At 49.6% G+C, this 14,996-nt stretch overlaps 1 protein-coding gene across 1 annotated transcript in view; it reads right to left on the bottom strand.

Moving 5' to 3' along the window:
• SLCO2A1 (solute carrier organic anion transporter family member 2A1) overlaps positions 1 to 14,996 on the bottom strand; it is an 89,748-nt gene that overhangs the window by 13,367 nt on the left and 61,385 nt on the right. Inside the window, exons 4-9 of the mRNA XM_008009077.3 lie at positions 9,229 to 9,456; positions 7,938 to 8,036; positions 5,779 to 5,915; positions 3,486 to 3,564; positions 2,777 to 2,941; positions 1,501 to 1,690 (exon numbers count right to left, since the gene is read on the bottom strand). Of these exons, the coding sequence (XP_008007268.1) occupies positions 1,501 to 1,690; positions 2,777 to 2,941; positions 3,486 to 3,564; positions 5,779 to 5,915; positions 7,938 to 8,036; positions 9,229 to 9,456 (898 nt within the window). The remainder of the gene's footprint in view (positions 1 to 1,500; positions 1,691 to 2,776; positions 2,942 to 3,485; positions 3,565 to 5,778; positions 5,916 to 7,937; positions 8,037 to 9,228; positions 9,457 to 14,996) is intronic.

Raw genomic sequence — 14,996 nt, 5'->3', positions numbered from 1 at the left:
TTGGGAAAGGGGCTGACAAACCACTGTCCAGACATTTCACTAGTATAACTGTACAAATGAGAGTTCATCTCATGTGCCAGACGCTGTGCCCGGGGGCACATGCATAATCATCACAATGAGTCTACAGTGAATTACTCGCCTTCTGTGGATTAGAAAACCAAAGCTTAGAGAAGGTAAGTAACTCCCCCAACTAGTAAGGAGCACTGGCATAGAGTCCAGGCCTGTCTGAGGACAAAGCCATGTGCTAAACTCCCAGTGGACGCTGCCAAAAGGCCCAAAGGCTTCTCGACTTTTCTCAGTCCACAGTCAGCCTGCAGAAGTGCCGTACAGACCAGGGGTGAGCTCCCTACCCCAAGCAACCCTCCCTTCCCTCAAACCCCTTCTCTCCTTCACCCACCAAAGACAGAGGAGGTCATTTCAAAGAAAAAAAAAATAGAGAAAATACCAGGGCTAAAAGGTACAGCATCTCCAAATGTCGCAACTTTATTAGGCAAAGTCTAAAAAAAAGCTTGTTGACAGGTGGCACCCAGGAAAAAAATAATAAAATGCCCCTTGCTTGGCTTCATCCCCCTCACAGGGCTCTGAAGCTCTTCCTGAACATAAAGCCCAAGTTAACACTGTGACCCATATGGCTGTCTGCAGACCCACAGGCAGACTTCACCTGCCCTCCTCCTCACCTGCCCTAAGTTTTCAAGTCTGCCATCACTCTCATTATTCTTCTCCAGGTCTTTTCAAGTCTCCTTTCATCTCTCTTCAGCAGCTCAATGAAACTGAAATTCTAGCCAGCACAGAGCTGATGCTAAACATAGCTTATTTCCTGGTTCCTGTGGCTCACAGCCCTACAAATTCATCCTGAAATCAAACAAATCAGTTTTTGGTGCTTCTTAAGAAAACAGAACTCTAACCCTGATTGCTGGTGGCCCAGTAAGAGCCTTTGATCTCTTCGCATAATGGAGCATACCATTCAAGACCTGATTTTCTAAGTTGCCACGTGAGAGATCAGATCAAAAGTGGGCCGGGCGGGGTGGCTCACGCCTGTAATTTCAGCACTTTGGGAGGCTGTGGCAGGCAGATCACTTGAGGTCAGGAGTTTATGACCAGCCTGGCCAACATGGTGAAACCCCACCTCAACTAAAAATACAAACATTAGCCGGGTGTGGTGGTACACACCTGTAAGGCCAGCTACTTGAGAGGCTGAGGCATGAGAACTGCTTGAACCTGGGAGAAACACTTGAACCTGGGAGGTGGAGTTTGCAGTGAGCAAACTCCTTGAACCTGGGAGGTGGAGAAACACTTGAACCTGGGAGGTGGAGTTTGCAGTGATCACGCCACTGCACTCCAGTCTGGGTGATGGAGCAAGACCAGAATCTGTCTTAAAAAAAAAAAAAAAATGTGTACAGCAGAGAAGAGAGTTGAGGAAGCAGGAAGGAAGATGTATAACAGCCAGATCTAGGCCCTGGCCTTAGCAAAGGGGATCTCTGTGCCCCTTATTCCCATTACCTAGGGGGGTAGACTTCGGCCACAGTTGGGGTGGAGCATCCCATGAAGAACAGAGGAACACAAAGGATCATGGAGATGGTGATGATGGTGGTAGCTACGCGGGGAATGGTTTGCAGAGAGAAAACAAAGCGCTTCATGAGGATTCCTCCAAACAGCATCCCCAAGGCTGCAGCAGGGAGGTTCACAGCACCTATAAGTGAAAAGAAGCAGGTGATCCAGGTGCACAGGCCTGGGACTGCATGTGGGCTACAAATAGTGAGCTGGATCACTGAGAAGGAAGCATGGCTTCAGGAAGGAACATTTGGTATGTTAAATTGTAATATAAATAGCTGACATTAATTGAGCATCTACTGCTTGCCAGGCACACCTAGAGAAATATCTTGAGACAGGATTGCCTTGCCTATACAAAGAATATAGAAGTGGGGTTCTTGCAGCTTAAGAGATGTGGGTTGAATATGCATTTATTAAGCACCTTTCATTCCTTGGGGCCTCTTTGCATGGGACCACATGAGGTTAGCAACACGAGAGTGATGACCCCTATGTACCTGTCAGAGATGGAAGGCCTGAGGGGTAAAGTCACAGCCAAGGACCAGCCAGGGGATACACGGGAGTCACCCTCAAATCTCATGCACTGATCACCTTGCCAACTCCATATGGTTAAACTCACCTGTGAGTTGGGCCCAATGATTTCCTAGGGTACTTGGTGGGACCACATCTGTAGTTCTCAACACAGTTGAAAAAATACTAATGCTGGGCCCCACCTCCAGAGATTCTGGTTTCATTAGCCTGGGGTAGGGCTGGGCATCTGTGTTTTGTAAAGCTCTCCAGAGGAGCCTCTGGTGCAGCCTCGGTTGAGAATCACTAAACCGTGTACTCTCTAACCAAAGCAAATATATTCAGGTCCCTGGAGAAGAAGAGAAAACCCAGGAGGCATTTTGTCTAACCTCAAATTCAACCTTCCCTCTTTTCCTGTGTTGTCCCTGATGGTGTCAGGGCCGTTGGGAAGCTGTCAGACTTCCAGCCCCTTTACAGGGAGGAAGGCAGCCCCCAGCCTCCACCCACTCCTGACTGGAAGGATAGGAGTCAGAAATCTGCCAAGAACTTTCTAGATTGCCAACCAGGAAAACTGTCCTTAAAATTCTTTCTCCTGGGCAGTCCTCCTCTGGCCCCTGCCTGTGTCTGGTCTGGCCTGCACCCATCCCTGAATGGGTGGCTGGAGTGCCTGCCTCCTGGCCCAGGCAAGCCCCGTGGCTCCTGCGGTACCCTCTGGACTCACCAATGAGGAAGTTGGCGTAGGCCGCTGAGGTGCCATACTGCTTCTCCAGGAACTTGTTGAGGAAGGTGGAGAGGCCAGCAATGACGGAGGAGAAGGTGCACTGGGCCAGGACCACCAGCACGAAGAGTGGGTTCATCAGGAGCCTCAGAAAGATGCGGGGAAACTCTGTGAACAGACCGTCGTCAAGAGCCGGCTTCTGTGGCAGCCAGCATGGGGCACCCCTTCCTGCCCCCTCCTTCTGAGCAACTCTCTTTTCTAGGAAGGGGCAGACTCTGAGCACCAGGATGTTCTGTGACCAGTCTAGGGGCATACAGCCACTCGAGCCCCCTCTCCACATGCTCATAGTGCCTAAAAGAAACCAGGTGGCAGGCAGATAGAAATAGGACTAACACTGGAAACAGTCTCCTCACATGCCTGCCACCCCACAAGAAGGAAGAGGGGAAGTGGGAGAAGAACATGGGACCAGACCGCGGGGTGGCCACGTGACTGATCCAGTGCAGTTTGGGTCTCCTGGTACCTGCAAAGCAGTGGTCACCAGGATCCCTGGCAGAACCCCTGGGCTGCAGGCACACCTAGGGGATGGGCCAGTTACAGGCCATCTGCTCCTACTGCCCCTTACCACATACAATACCACAGGGGCTGGGGTCCCCTGGCCATTATCCTCTCCCGTGCACTGTGCCAGCCCAACCAGGGCTGCAGGGTCAGTTACGTTTAATGAAATCCACCAGGGAGCCTCTTGACTTGGCCTCCTCCAACTTCCTTGCTTCGTCTGCTGTGGCAGGATTCCTCTGAAGGCAATAAAAGGGGTGAATGTTCATGGCTCAGGCTCACTGCAGCTACCTTTCCCTGGGCCCTTGAGTCTCTGGCCTCAGAGGCTCAAGGCTGGGTGGAGGTGAGCCGCCCCAGGCATGTGTGCATGGGAGGGCATCCAGAGAATGCTCTCTTGAAGCAAACAACACCTACATTTCCGTGAGCCCGGTGTTTTGGCCGACAATCAAAACACATCTATGTCAATGCCTCCCACGATACCTGTGGGCATATTATTTCATATCTAACTTTCCCATGACTGTTGCCAAAGGTGTCTTCCTGGACCCCACTCCTCACCCCCATCTGTCATGGCTACACTTCTCCCCTATGCTCAGATTCCAGGGGATACTGGCTTCTGGGATACTCTGGTCTAGAATGCCATCTGTTTCCAGTCCCACCCTCCTCCCCCTCTCTATCTCCTCTCTGGGATTATTGCTTCCTCCTGAGCCTAAAGGTGAGTGCTGCTCAAGGCTCTGTCCTAAACCTTTACCTGCACTTTCTTGGGTATACTACCCCAGAGAACCTTCGTACCTCTTCTGACCTTGTCAGCTCCAGCTTAAGGCCCTGCAGCTCTGAACTACCTTTCAGATGTGAGGCCCCTGGGCTCTGACAGCATTAGGATCCTGCCGGGAACTCATCGCCAGGAATAGGCTCTCCCATTCACTGAGTGCTTACTCCCTGCTGGGCCCATGCCCAGTATTCACATGCTTTGTCTCATTCCTCACAACTCCTTCCCATATCGCTACTCTAATTAGCTGGAGCACTGTAAAGAAGAGGAAGCTTAGGAACAAAGAAACTTGGCAAAGATGACTCAGCTAGTTTATTGCTTTTTTATTTTTTTAATTTTTTTTTAGAGGCAGGGTCTCACTCTGTCACCTAGGCTGGTGTGCAGTGGTGCAGTCATAGCTCACTGCAGTCTTGAACTCCTGGGCTCAAGTGATTCTCCCACCTCAGCCTCCCAAGTAGGTGGGACTACATGCACTCAACACCATGCCCAGCTAAGTTTTTAAAATAAATTTTTTTTTGTAGAGATGGGGTCTTGCTATGTTGCCTAGGGTGGTCTTGAACTTCATTCCTTCCCTACCCACCAATCTCAACCTGGGCTCAAGCAATCCTCCTGCCTTGGCCTCCTAAAGTGTGAGATTACACACCTGGCCAACTCAGCTGGTTTATAAGAAGAAGAGCTGCATTCAAACCCTGCCTGACCCCAGCACCTGCATGATGTGCAGCCAACCTCTGAAATTCTTCCCCAAGACAAGCTGAGGTCCTCCCATTCCTGCCCCTCTTCCCCGAGCTGGGCCTAGATTTTATATACCTCATTGTCAAACATTGAGCTCTATTTTGGGGCTTGAAGCCTAGGCATAAACTTTAGCTCCTTCTTCTCCTCCAAGCCAGCTCACTGCTGAGCCCTTCTGGGCATCCCCCCTAGGAATGTCTATCCTTATCCTTGCCCTGTCCCAGCTCTCCGACAACCATTGCTGCATTCCCCATCTCTCACCTGGTCTCTGCACTGGCCTCTTCAGATCTCCAGCCTCCATTCCTTCCCTACCCTCTAAACTCAACCTAGCTGCCATATTGCCACCCAAGTAGCCACCCAGTCACTGCAGTGCCCCAGAACTTCATGAAATTAGAACAATCTTTAGACCCTTCAGCTTGACATCAAGCCCCTACCCAGACTTCTCTTCCTTGCTCTCCATTCTCATCCTGCCCTGATTCCTTTCCCCAGTAGGTATGACGAAGATGCTCAGAAGGTCCCCTGCTCAAAATATGCTCCAATCTCAGCCACCCTCATACTCTTCAATGCTAGAAATCCCTCAGTTTTTCAGGTTCAGACATTGATAGGCCCTATTAAATGTAAAAGTTGACTATACCAGGTCGCAGACTTGGCTTTTATTGGCTCTTAATTCTTTAGCTCAATTTAGATAAGCTCAGTGTTTCCCAAACTGTTCCCTGGAGGTCTCCTGATCCTCAAGATGCTAACATGGTAAGGGAACATGGAGGAGATACCACCTTTTGGAAATTCACCAACACCCTCACCTCTCAAAGCCTCTGGGAGGTCCTGCATCATGAAATTTGTTTAGATTTTACCCTGGATTTGCTTAACATGCTGCAGCTTTTTAGCTCTATTTATTTTCTACCCCCACATCCCTTTCTTAAACTTCAATAGGTAGAGTCATGGGCTCTTGGAACCTTACCTTTGCTCCTATGGGCATTACTCGAGGGAAGAAAAAAAAGGGGAAAGACGTGAGAACCAAGAAGACTGAAGAAATAAGCAGGCCTAGCCACCAGGCTCCAATCCATCGGGGGTCACCCGGGACCAAGTTAACTGCAGCTGAAGAGAAACCAAAGGGTGCAAGTGTTTGTTGAATGCGTGATCTCACCTTACTGGAAACAGAACCTCTGATCAGAGGGAGTTTTATTGATTTTCTTCCCAGGATGGAGAAGAGGCAAGCCATGAGCTAGATTCTTGGTCAAAACAGCATTCCCTCTCGTAGCTATTGGTCTTCCCAGAGGACCAGGGCCACTGCACATGAAGCAGAGCATCAGAAAATCCCTGGGCAGGAGGGAGCAGTACCTTCACCTCCTTATTCAACTCCCAGCCCGTGGTAGGAGTAGTGAAGAAGGGAGCTGACTCTCACTCACAAGGGTACACCATGGGCCAGACCCTAGACCACGTGCTTTCCATCTGTTTTCCACTGGGTTCTTCTAGCAAGTCTGCCCACCTCTCACCAGTCAAGAAACTGAGGATAGAAGGGGTTAAGTCCCTTGCCTCAGGTTAAGGCTAGTAAGTGCCATTTCATTGGTCAATTTCAAACCTATGTCTTCCTGATATGCAAACCTGCCCTCTTAACCATTAAACTACTGCCTCCCAACTTTATGGATCCCTAACAAAGGAGGCCCCATAATCCTTAGAAGCCTAAAGAAACAGCCATCAACTGTGTGAGCTGCCTGGCTTCCAAAGGAGCAGCTTTCTCTTGGCAATTCTCTTGCACACATGTAAAAGTCTGCCATTGTGTTTCTCTGTGTAAAGAAACTATCCAGGCATAAAGGGAAGGAGAAGGTGGCAGAACGGTTCAGTCAAATCATGACAAGCATCCCTGGGCACTGCCCTGAGTGGACTGGGCGCTCAGTAGCTGGTCTCTTTGGACAACCAAGAGCCAGGAACCAATTCAGGAAGTGCCAGCAAAAGGACAGAGATGGCTTGATTCTGAGACATAAGACACCCCCTGGCTTTCCACTTTCATTTGAAGTACAGCCAAATGACACCATGCAGATGGCACTGTGGTCTGACAGTCCTAGGGATGGGAGTCTAGGCTCTGGCAGCATGGTTGCAACTAGCACCTGCCAGATATCTGTGACCTGACCTGTGTGCAGGGCACTGGTGTGGGTGCTCTTCCTGGAGTCTGGCTCGGTCCTGCCTTTCAGCCACGGCTCCAGCTGAGCTGGAACTTCGTATCCCACCCACACACTCGCCACACTCTCCACCCTACAGCACTTTGCCTGTCCCTCTGTTATGGTGCTGACCTTCCCCATCTTGTGGGAGACTGGGTAGTGTGGGACATGCTCACAAAGGCGGGAAGCCCTTGCTTGATTCATCCTGGGGCTGGCTCCCTGAATGGTTATCGCAGAACTTATGCCAGTGTCTAGGAACTATATCTTCTCATCCATACCACTTGTTGAAGAATACAAACTCATACTGTTGACTTCTTAATATACATCAGGCTTGTTCTGATCTTTACAACAACTTTATTTTACTGTCATTAGCTCCATTTTACAGACGAGGAAGCTGAGGCACAGAAAGACAAAGTCGCTTGCCTAAGATCACTTGGCTAGTAGGAGATGGAACCAGGATGAGACCCAGGCAGTCCCATCCCAGCACCCACACAGTCAAACACCATGTTATACCCTCTGGATGTGAGTCATCATCCATGTGTATATTTTATATGGTGTTTCTTTTTTTCCTCAAAAGAGCTCTTATTAAATCTTGTTTCTTTTTAAAAAAAGAACTAGCAATATCTTAGAATCAAAGAACCATAGGAATATTTTTAATGCCACCACCAACATGGGTGCTGTGGTGGCAACACCTGAGGTCCTGCCCTAGGTCTCCAAACTTCTTAAGGACAGAAAGTGAGTTCGCTTCAGCAGGTTGTTCCCCACGGTAGCCAGCGTGGGTCCTGAGAGAGGAGGCGCACACTGTCTGCTCCTAGCTGTCTGAGGGACTGCAGGGATGAATGAGGACGTGGCAGAGCACATCTGGATCTGAAGCTTCATTCTCTGTTCTGATTGAATGAGGGGGCCGGGGGCTGCTTTATTGAGCTGGGGATGGGAGTGGGTGTCCTCTGCACACACTCACCTGTGTTGACTCTGCCGTAGTCCACATAGATCTGCAGCATGACAGAGCCCAGCAGGTACCCGAAAGCCGGTCCAAATACAGAGATGGCAAATAAGATGGCTGGAAATGGAAGTAAGGGGAAGGAGACTGAGAGAAATGGAGAGAGTCTGGTGGTGCTGGGCTCCCAAGCTGAGGGAGAGTCTTGAGATGTCACTCCATCTGTCCCCAAGCCTGATAAGCCCACACCTATGGCATCTCCCACCAGCAAGGCCAGAACCACTCAAGATTCCAAGACATATAGAACCAAGGATATTTCTACCTCCAGCCAACTTCCAAAGAGACCTGCTTGCCAGGAAGGAAACAGGCTCCAAAGCATTTAAAAATGCCAGGTGATGCTCCCTGTGGGTGCAATGCTGGGGGCCCTCGGAGGAGCTTGTGGTGCCAGAGCCTGTGGGGTGGTCCGTCTCATCTGGAGTATAGGCCCTGAGGATGCTCAAAGTGGCTTGTTCTATTTTTTTTTTTTTTTTTTTTTTTAGGTGGAGTTTCACTCTTGTTGCCCAGGCTGGAGTGCAATGGTACAATCTTGGCTCACTGCAACCTCTGCCTCCAGGGTTCAAGTGATTCTCCTGCCTCAGTATCCCAAGTAGCTGGGACCACAGGTGTGCGCCACCGTGCCCAGCTAATTTTGTATTTTAAGTAGAGACGGGTTTCTCCATGTTGATCAGGCTGGTCTCGAACTCCCAGCCTCAGGTGATCCACCTGCCTCGGCCTCCCAAAGTGCTGGGATTACAGGCGTGAGCCACCATTTCCAGCCCAAAGTGGCTTGTTCTAAGGGAAGGATTTGGGCATTCACATGGTCATCTGCTATCTGCTTTGCATGGGCTTCTTTGAGGCCAACTTTCCCCTAAGTGGATGTCTCAGAGAAGACATGTGTGTCCTGGCCTGTGCCTGGAGGACTAGACAGCAACAGTAGCTGCTGTTGGTTTAGGGTCTGTCCAGTGCCCAACACCAGCTAAGTGGTTACATATGCCATCTCATGTATCCCACAGTCATCCAGTGCACAGATAATATCAGCTTCCTTCTAGAGGTGAGAACCTGGGGCCCTGGGGTTCAGCCACTTGCCTCAGATCACATAGCTGGGAGGTAACAAAGCTGACATTCAAACCAAATCTGTCTGATCCCCAGGCCTTTGAATTCATTTGCTGGTTGTAAGCAAAGAGGGTGGGACCTCAGTTTAATCCCCCAGGGCCTCATTAAGTGCTACATCAGGACCTCACCCCTCCCCAAAGCCCTCTTCAAACCAGTGACTCACAGATATACAGGGGCGAGTTGCTGGGCTCTGAGAAGTCGTCCACATAGGAGATCCCAAATGGCTGAATAGGCACTGTCCCGATGCCAGCCAGCAGCTGGGCAACCACCATCAGGCCCCACATGCTGCTGGTCTCCTTCTGGGGGTTCTGGGTGGTGCTGTGGCACTTACTGGGAGGCAGGTCCTGCCAATGCTTCTGGCAGAGCTCAGCCTGCAAGTGGCTGTTGTTTCCTGCAACGAGAGTGCTTGCTGGTCTCCAGGTTCCATCGGCTGGCCTCTAAACCTGGCCTTTCTCCCAGGCCCCTTGGGGAAGGACCAACTCTGGCCAGAGGCTGTGCTAGCAAACAGGACATGGCCCCTGAGGATCACGTCCTTCTGTCTGGCCAGCAGGAGGGACTCTAGAAACTAAGGTGAGAGAGAGGTAGAATGTGGGCTCCCCGGCACCAGGAGCTGCTGTTTCTCAGGTGGAGAGGAATCTTCCTCTCGTGAATGTCCATGCCTTGTCCTCCATGGGCACTGGTGGGCAGCAAGCACGGAGAGGCCAGTACCTTCATCCATGGAGGAAAGGGGCACCCAGCTGGAAAAGGGGGTTCCAGGGTCAAAGCCCAGGCCCGACGGCCTCCAGCACCCTGTGCTCAGCCCTGGGGCTCTGGGCCTCCAGGGTTCTTTTCAGCAGGACAGAGGTCATGCTGTTGCACCGGGTTGGTGTCACCTATAACCTGGGTTGCATCCCTGGTTGTGACTCCCAGAGCCTTCACTTCTTAGTGAACCCAGCACCCAGTCACACTGGAAGACCTACTGCCAAAGACTTTTAATATCCTTGCCATTCTGGGGAAGCTCCCAGAACTTCTGATGCTGGAGGGGCTTTAAGACCCTCTAGTTCAACCTCTCATATTACAGATGGGGAAGCTGAGGCTGCTTCTTGAAGCCCTTCTGTGAGGGTCCCAGACACCCTGGGTGAGGCCCGTGGGCGCTGTGGTTCCTGTGGCTGTGGCCCTTGCCAGGCTGGGCTGCCGCTTCCACGCCTCTGTTTTTAATTTGGCCCACCCCAAGCAATTAGCATTGTCAGCTCTCCAAAGCCTTAGGGGTTCTCCAGGGCTCCTTTCCATGAGATCCCCTTTTCCTGTCTCATTCAGGCTAATGGAAACCGCTGACGTCACTGATCTCACTCACTTAACACTCATGGGATTCTGTTTAATTCTCACTTGTGCTGCCCTGAGCTAGGTGAGCCTAAGTCCCACAGAGAGGAAAACCGAGCGCCGTAGACTAGCCCTGCTCCTCACACTGGACTGTGCCGGTGCTGTTGGGCTCAGGGCTGCCCTGGATGGTGGGGCTGGGGAGAGGGGTCTGTGCTCTTCATTGCCCTTTCCCCTCTCCCCAGTTGCACACCCCTTGCCCAGCCTGGCCCCCCTGTTGTCTGCCCTCTACATGGTGTCTATGCAGGACACATTTGAAAGTTGCTGTCATGGGAGCTCCCCCATCAGTCAGGGAAGCCTGTCCCAGGAAAAGGAAAAGAAGCCAAGGTGTCTGTTTGGTCAGGGTCATCTAGACCTTCAATAGCTGTGTTCATGGAAGGAAGCATCCAGGCAAGCAGCCAGGGACTGTGGTCAGGGTCCCTCTGTACCTCCCTCTTCCCACTCCATGTTCATTATCCTGCCTTTCAATGGCAGAATTCAAATAGAGTGGCCTGACCACATGATGACATAATACGCAACCTTTTAGAATTAGGGTGAAAATATAGCCTTTTTTTTTTTTACATGGAAAGACAGCTGGAACAGCTTATTAGAATAAAAAAATAGTAACTAGTAGATTGGAGAAGAATATGTTCCCTAATTTATAAAACGTTTGTGGACTACTTGAATATGCACAGAAAACCTCTGGAAGATAAAGGCTTTCTCTGGGTCATGAGACTGTGCTGATCTTTTTTTATTTGCCTCATTTTGTGGGGAAAAGAAAGAGAGATCAGCCTGTTACTGTGTCTATATAGAAAGAAGTAGACATAAGAGACTCCATTTTGTTCTGTATTTGAGATGCTGTTAATCTGTGACCCCACCCCCAACCTTGTCCTTGCAAGAGACATGTGCTGTGGTGACTCAAGGCTTAATGGATTTTGGGCTGTGCAGGATGTGCTTTGTTAAACAAGTGCCTGAAGGCAGCTTGCTGGTTAAAAATCCTGCCCGTCCCTGGGCAATGGAACATCTCGGTGTAAAACCCGATTGTATGCTCTGTTTACTGAGATAGGAGAAAACCACCTTACCGCATAAGGTGGGACTTGCTGGCGGGACTTGCTGGCACAACGCTGCTAAAAGGTTTATGGAGATGTTTGCATATGCGTATCAAGGCACAGCATGTTCCTTTGAACTTATTCATGTCACAGAGCTCTTTATCCATATGTCTTACTGCTAATTTTCTCCCTTCGATGATCCTATTGTCCTGCCACTCCCTTATCTTTAAGATGGTAAAGATAATTATCAATAAATACTAAGGGAACTCAGAGACCGGTGCAGGCGTAGGTCCTCTGTATGCTGAGCGCCGGTCCCCTGGGCCCACTTTTTCTTTCTCTATACTTTGTCTCTGTGTCTCATTTCTTTTCCCAAGTCTCTCATTCCACCTAACGAGAAACACCCACAGGTGTGGAGGGGCAGGCCACCCGTTCATCATTTATTTTGTAATTTGTCTGAAATGAACACATGATACTTTTGAAATAAAGCAACAAAGTTTTTAAATTCAAAGTTTTCGTAAATAAATATATCCAAAGTTTAACAACGTCTCTCCCATTTCTTCTTTGTCCCATTCCCATTGCCCTTCTTTCTGCTCTAGGCTCTAGGCCTGCAACAGTGGAGCTGAGTCTCTGCCCACCCCCACCAACCACAACCCACCACTGACGTCACCAATCTCACTCACTTAACACTGATGACATTCAGTTTAATTCTCACTTGTGCTGCCCTGAGCTAGGTGAGCCTAAGTCCCACCACACCCCACTACCACCTCTCCCCTGTGGAGTGCTGGGCCTCTCTCTGATTGACAGGCTCTATGGTAGAGACCCAGGTCCTAGCCCCAGAAATGTCAAAGCTCCATGTACTACTGGGCCAGGCCCTGTGCCAAGGTTGTGATGTATGTGGTCTCCTGCCCACAGGGGTTATTGTGAGCAGGAGACTACATAAGACCATACCTAAGCGGCTGGTTTGGGGGTAAAGCTGGGATCCGAACCTGCATATGTGTGACTCAAAGTCCAAACTGAAATCAAGTCTGATGGCAATTTGAAAAGACAGAACACACATTTTTCAGGGATGGAAGAACACGGCATGGGAAGATTTCCTCCATCCCCAGCCACCTTCAGACATAGGAGCTCTCTGACCTCTGTAGGTGGCTGGGATCTTACACCTACTTCCTGTCAGGAAATGGGCTGGCTGCTGGAATGTGTGCTAGAATCTGGGACAATAAGATGAAATAAACACAGTACAGGGAGTTAAGAAATTGGCTTTATCCCTAGGTAAGATAAAAATTGGTTTTATCGCTATATATTCTTGAGCAAGTTTCTAAATTTCTCTCAGCCTTAGTTTCCCTTGGCGTAGTGGCTAGATAGAAAGATTATCTGTGTCATTAAAGAGGTAGAAGACTATGGTTCCAAAAAGAGACCCAAGCATGAGGAGTCAGACCCTGCCAGTCCCACAGCAGGTCTAGTGGCTGTGTCTGCCATTTTGAAAGAAGGCTGGTGCAGCTCAATGATGCTGCAAGGGTCCTGAAGCACAGAATTGTAAAATGCTCCTACTGAAAGACCACAGGGGCTGTCTGGCCCACCCTCCCACTCAGGAATCCTTGTATCAGATGGACTATTTCCAACACCCAGAACTGGGTGTGGCACTGGCTGACTCCTGCGAATCCCAGGGTGAGGTCAGGGTGGCGCCGAGTGGGTAAGGCTAATAGATGTTGGAAAGCCTGGACTGGGAGCCTGGGACCCAGATTCCTCTGACCCTGAATTCGTGGCTCTCTATGTGGTGATTTTGACTTTGAAAGATCTCAGAGGATTCCAGGGAGGGACCAAGCACAGCAGAGGGTGAAAGGCTGCTGGTGGATCTAGTGGGCAGAGTGTTAGGCTCACCGGTCGCTCTCCCAGCGCAGCAGCCAGACAGGACACCTGGGGCTGCTGCCCCAGGTGGATAAGGGTTTCCATGCACAGGCTATGCTGGTCTTTGGAAGGAGTGAGGGACAGGTAACATGGCTCCATGCTCTTCTCAAGACCAAATAGGCAAGTAGGGGAAAGAGAGCTAAGCCAGCTGCTCAGCTTGGGAAGTGTTCAAGCACTTATACAAACCCATCTTGACTTGGCATGGCCAACTGACTCAACACGGCTGTGCAGTCACTCAAAGAAATCAACATGCACACTTCTCTGCTAACTTCTCTGTGCCAACTTTGACCAAACTGATGCATTTCTGAAGGAAGAACATATACTTTGCATCCATAAATAAAAGGGCTGCTGCCACATTTCCAAGTGGGTATTTATTTCTGAAGATTCAAACAAATCTTGGGTACACTGTGTATGGAGAAATGAACAAAGTCTGAATTCCCTAAAACCTCAGGCTGTTGTCATTCACAAGTGTGCTTGGCTGAGCCATTCCCCTCGGTGTGACAGTGGCTCTCTGTGGCACATTGTCTCATAGGCTGCGGGGTGGCAGTAGCAAGCTTAAGTTATATGGGAGCACGGTTTAAAGCAAATCACAATACCTGGAAAGACATGCAAAGAATCAGCCTCTGTTCCCAGTTCAGCCACTGAAGGACCATGCCTAGATGCCTAGGTCTGAGCAACTGTCCCCTCAGCAGCAGTGTGATACCTACGTCACAGGGGAAAAGGAGAACGTGGAGTCCTGAAAAGGACCTGGACCCGTTTCATTCATTCTTCACTCAGTTATTTGGTTGATAGTGGTGGGTGGGCACTCTGCTTGGGTGGGAGATGTGGGTATGACTGAGAGGCACAGGCACTGCCCTAACAAACCCTTTGGTCCACTGTGGTACCCAGAGCATCAAAAAAGCAACCATAATGTTGCTTTATCAAATCAAAACTACAATGAGGTATCACTTCATACCCATCAGGATGGCTATTACAAAAAAAAAAAACCAAACAAACCAAACGAGTGTCGGCAAGGGTGTGCAGCAATTAGAACACTGTGTATTGCTGGTGAGAATGTAAAATGGTGTAGCCAACGTGGGAAGCAGAAGGGTGGTTCCTCAAAAACTTAAAAACAGAATCATCAACGCTGGGCGTGGTGGCTCACACCGGTAATCCCAACACTTTGGGAGCCAAGGTGGAAGATTGCTTAAGCCCAGGAGTTCGAGACCAGCCTGGGTAACATGGCAAAACCCTGTCTCTACTAAAAATACAAAAAATTAGCTGGGTATGGTGGTGTGTGCCTGTAGTCCTAGCTACTTAGGAGGCTGAGGTGAGAGGTTGGCTTGAACCCAGGAGGCAGAGGCTGCAGTGAGCTGAGATCGTGCCACTGCCTGGGTGACAGAGTGAGACCTTGTCTCAAAAAAAATAAATATTAGTAAAAATAGAATCATCATATGCTCTAGCAATTCTACTTCTGAATATATACCCCCAAAAATTGAAAGCAAGGACTTAAAGAGATATTTGTATCCCCATATTCAGAGCACTATATTCCTGATAGCTAAAAGGTAGAAACAGCCCAAATATGCATCAACAGATGAATGGGTAAGCAAAATGTGGTATATGCAATGGAATATTATACAGCTGTAAAAAGGAAGAGAATCCT

The sequence above is a fragment of the Chlorocebus sabaeus genome, chromosome 15 (genome assembly GCF_047675955.1).
Source record: "Chlorocebus sabaeus isolate Y175 chromosome 15, mChlSab1.0.hap1, whole genome shotgun sequence".
Taxonomy (NCBI): Eukaryota; Metazoa; Chordata; class Mammalia; order Primates; family Cercopithecidae; genus Chlorocebus; species Chlorocebus sabaeus.
Note: the sequence above shows the minus strand (reverse complement) of the source record. Positions and strands in the feature narration are given on the sequence as shown.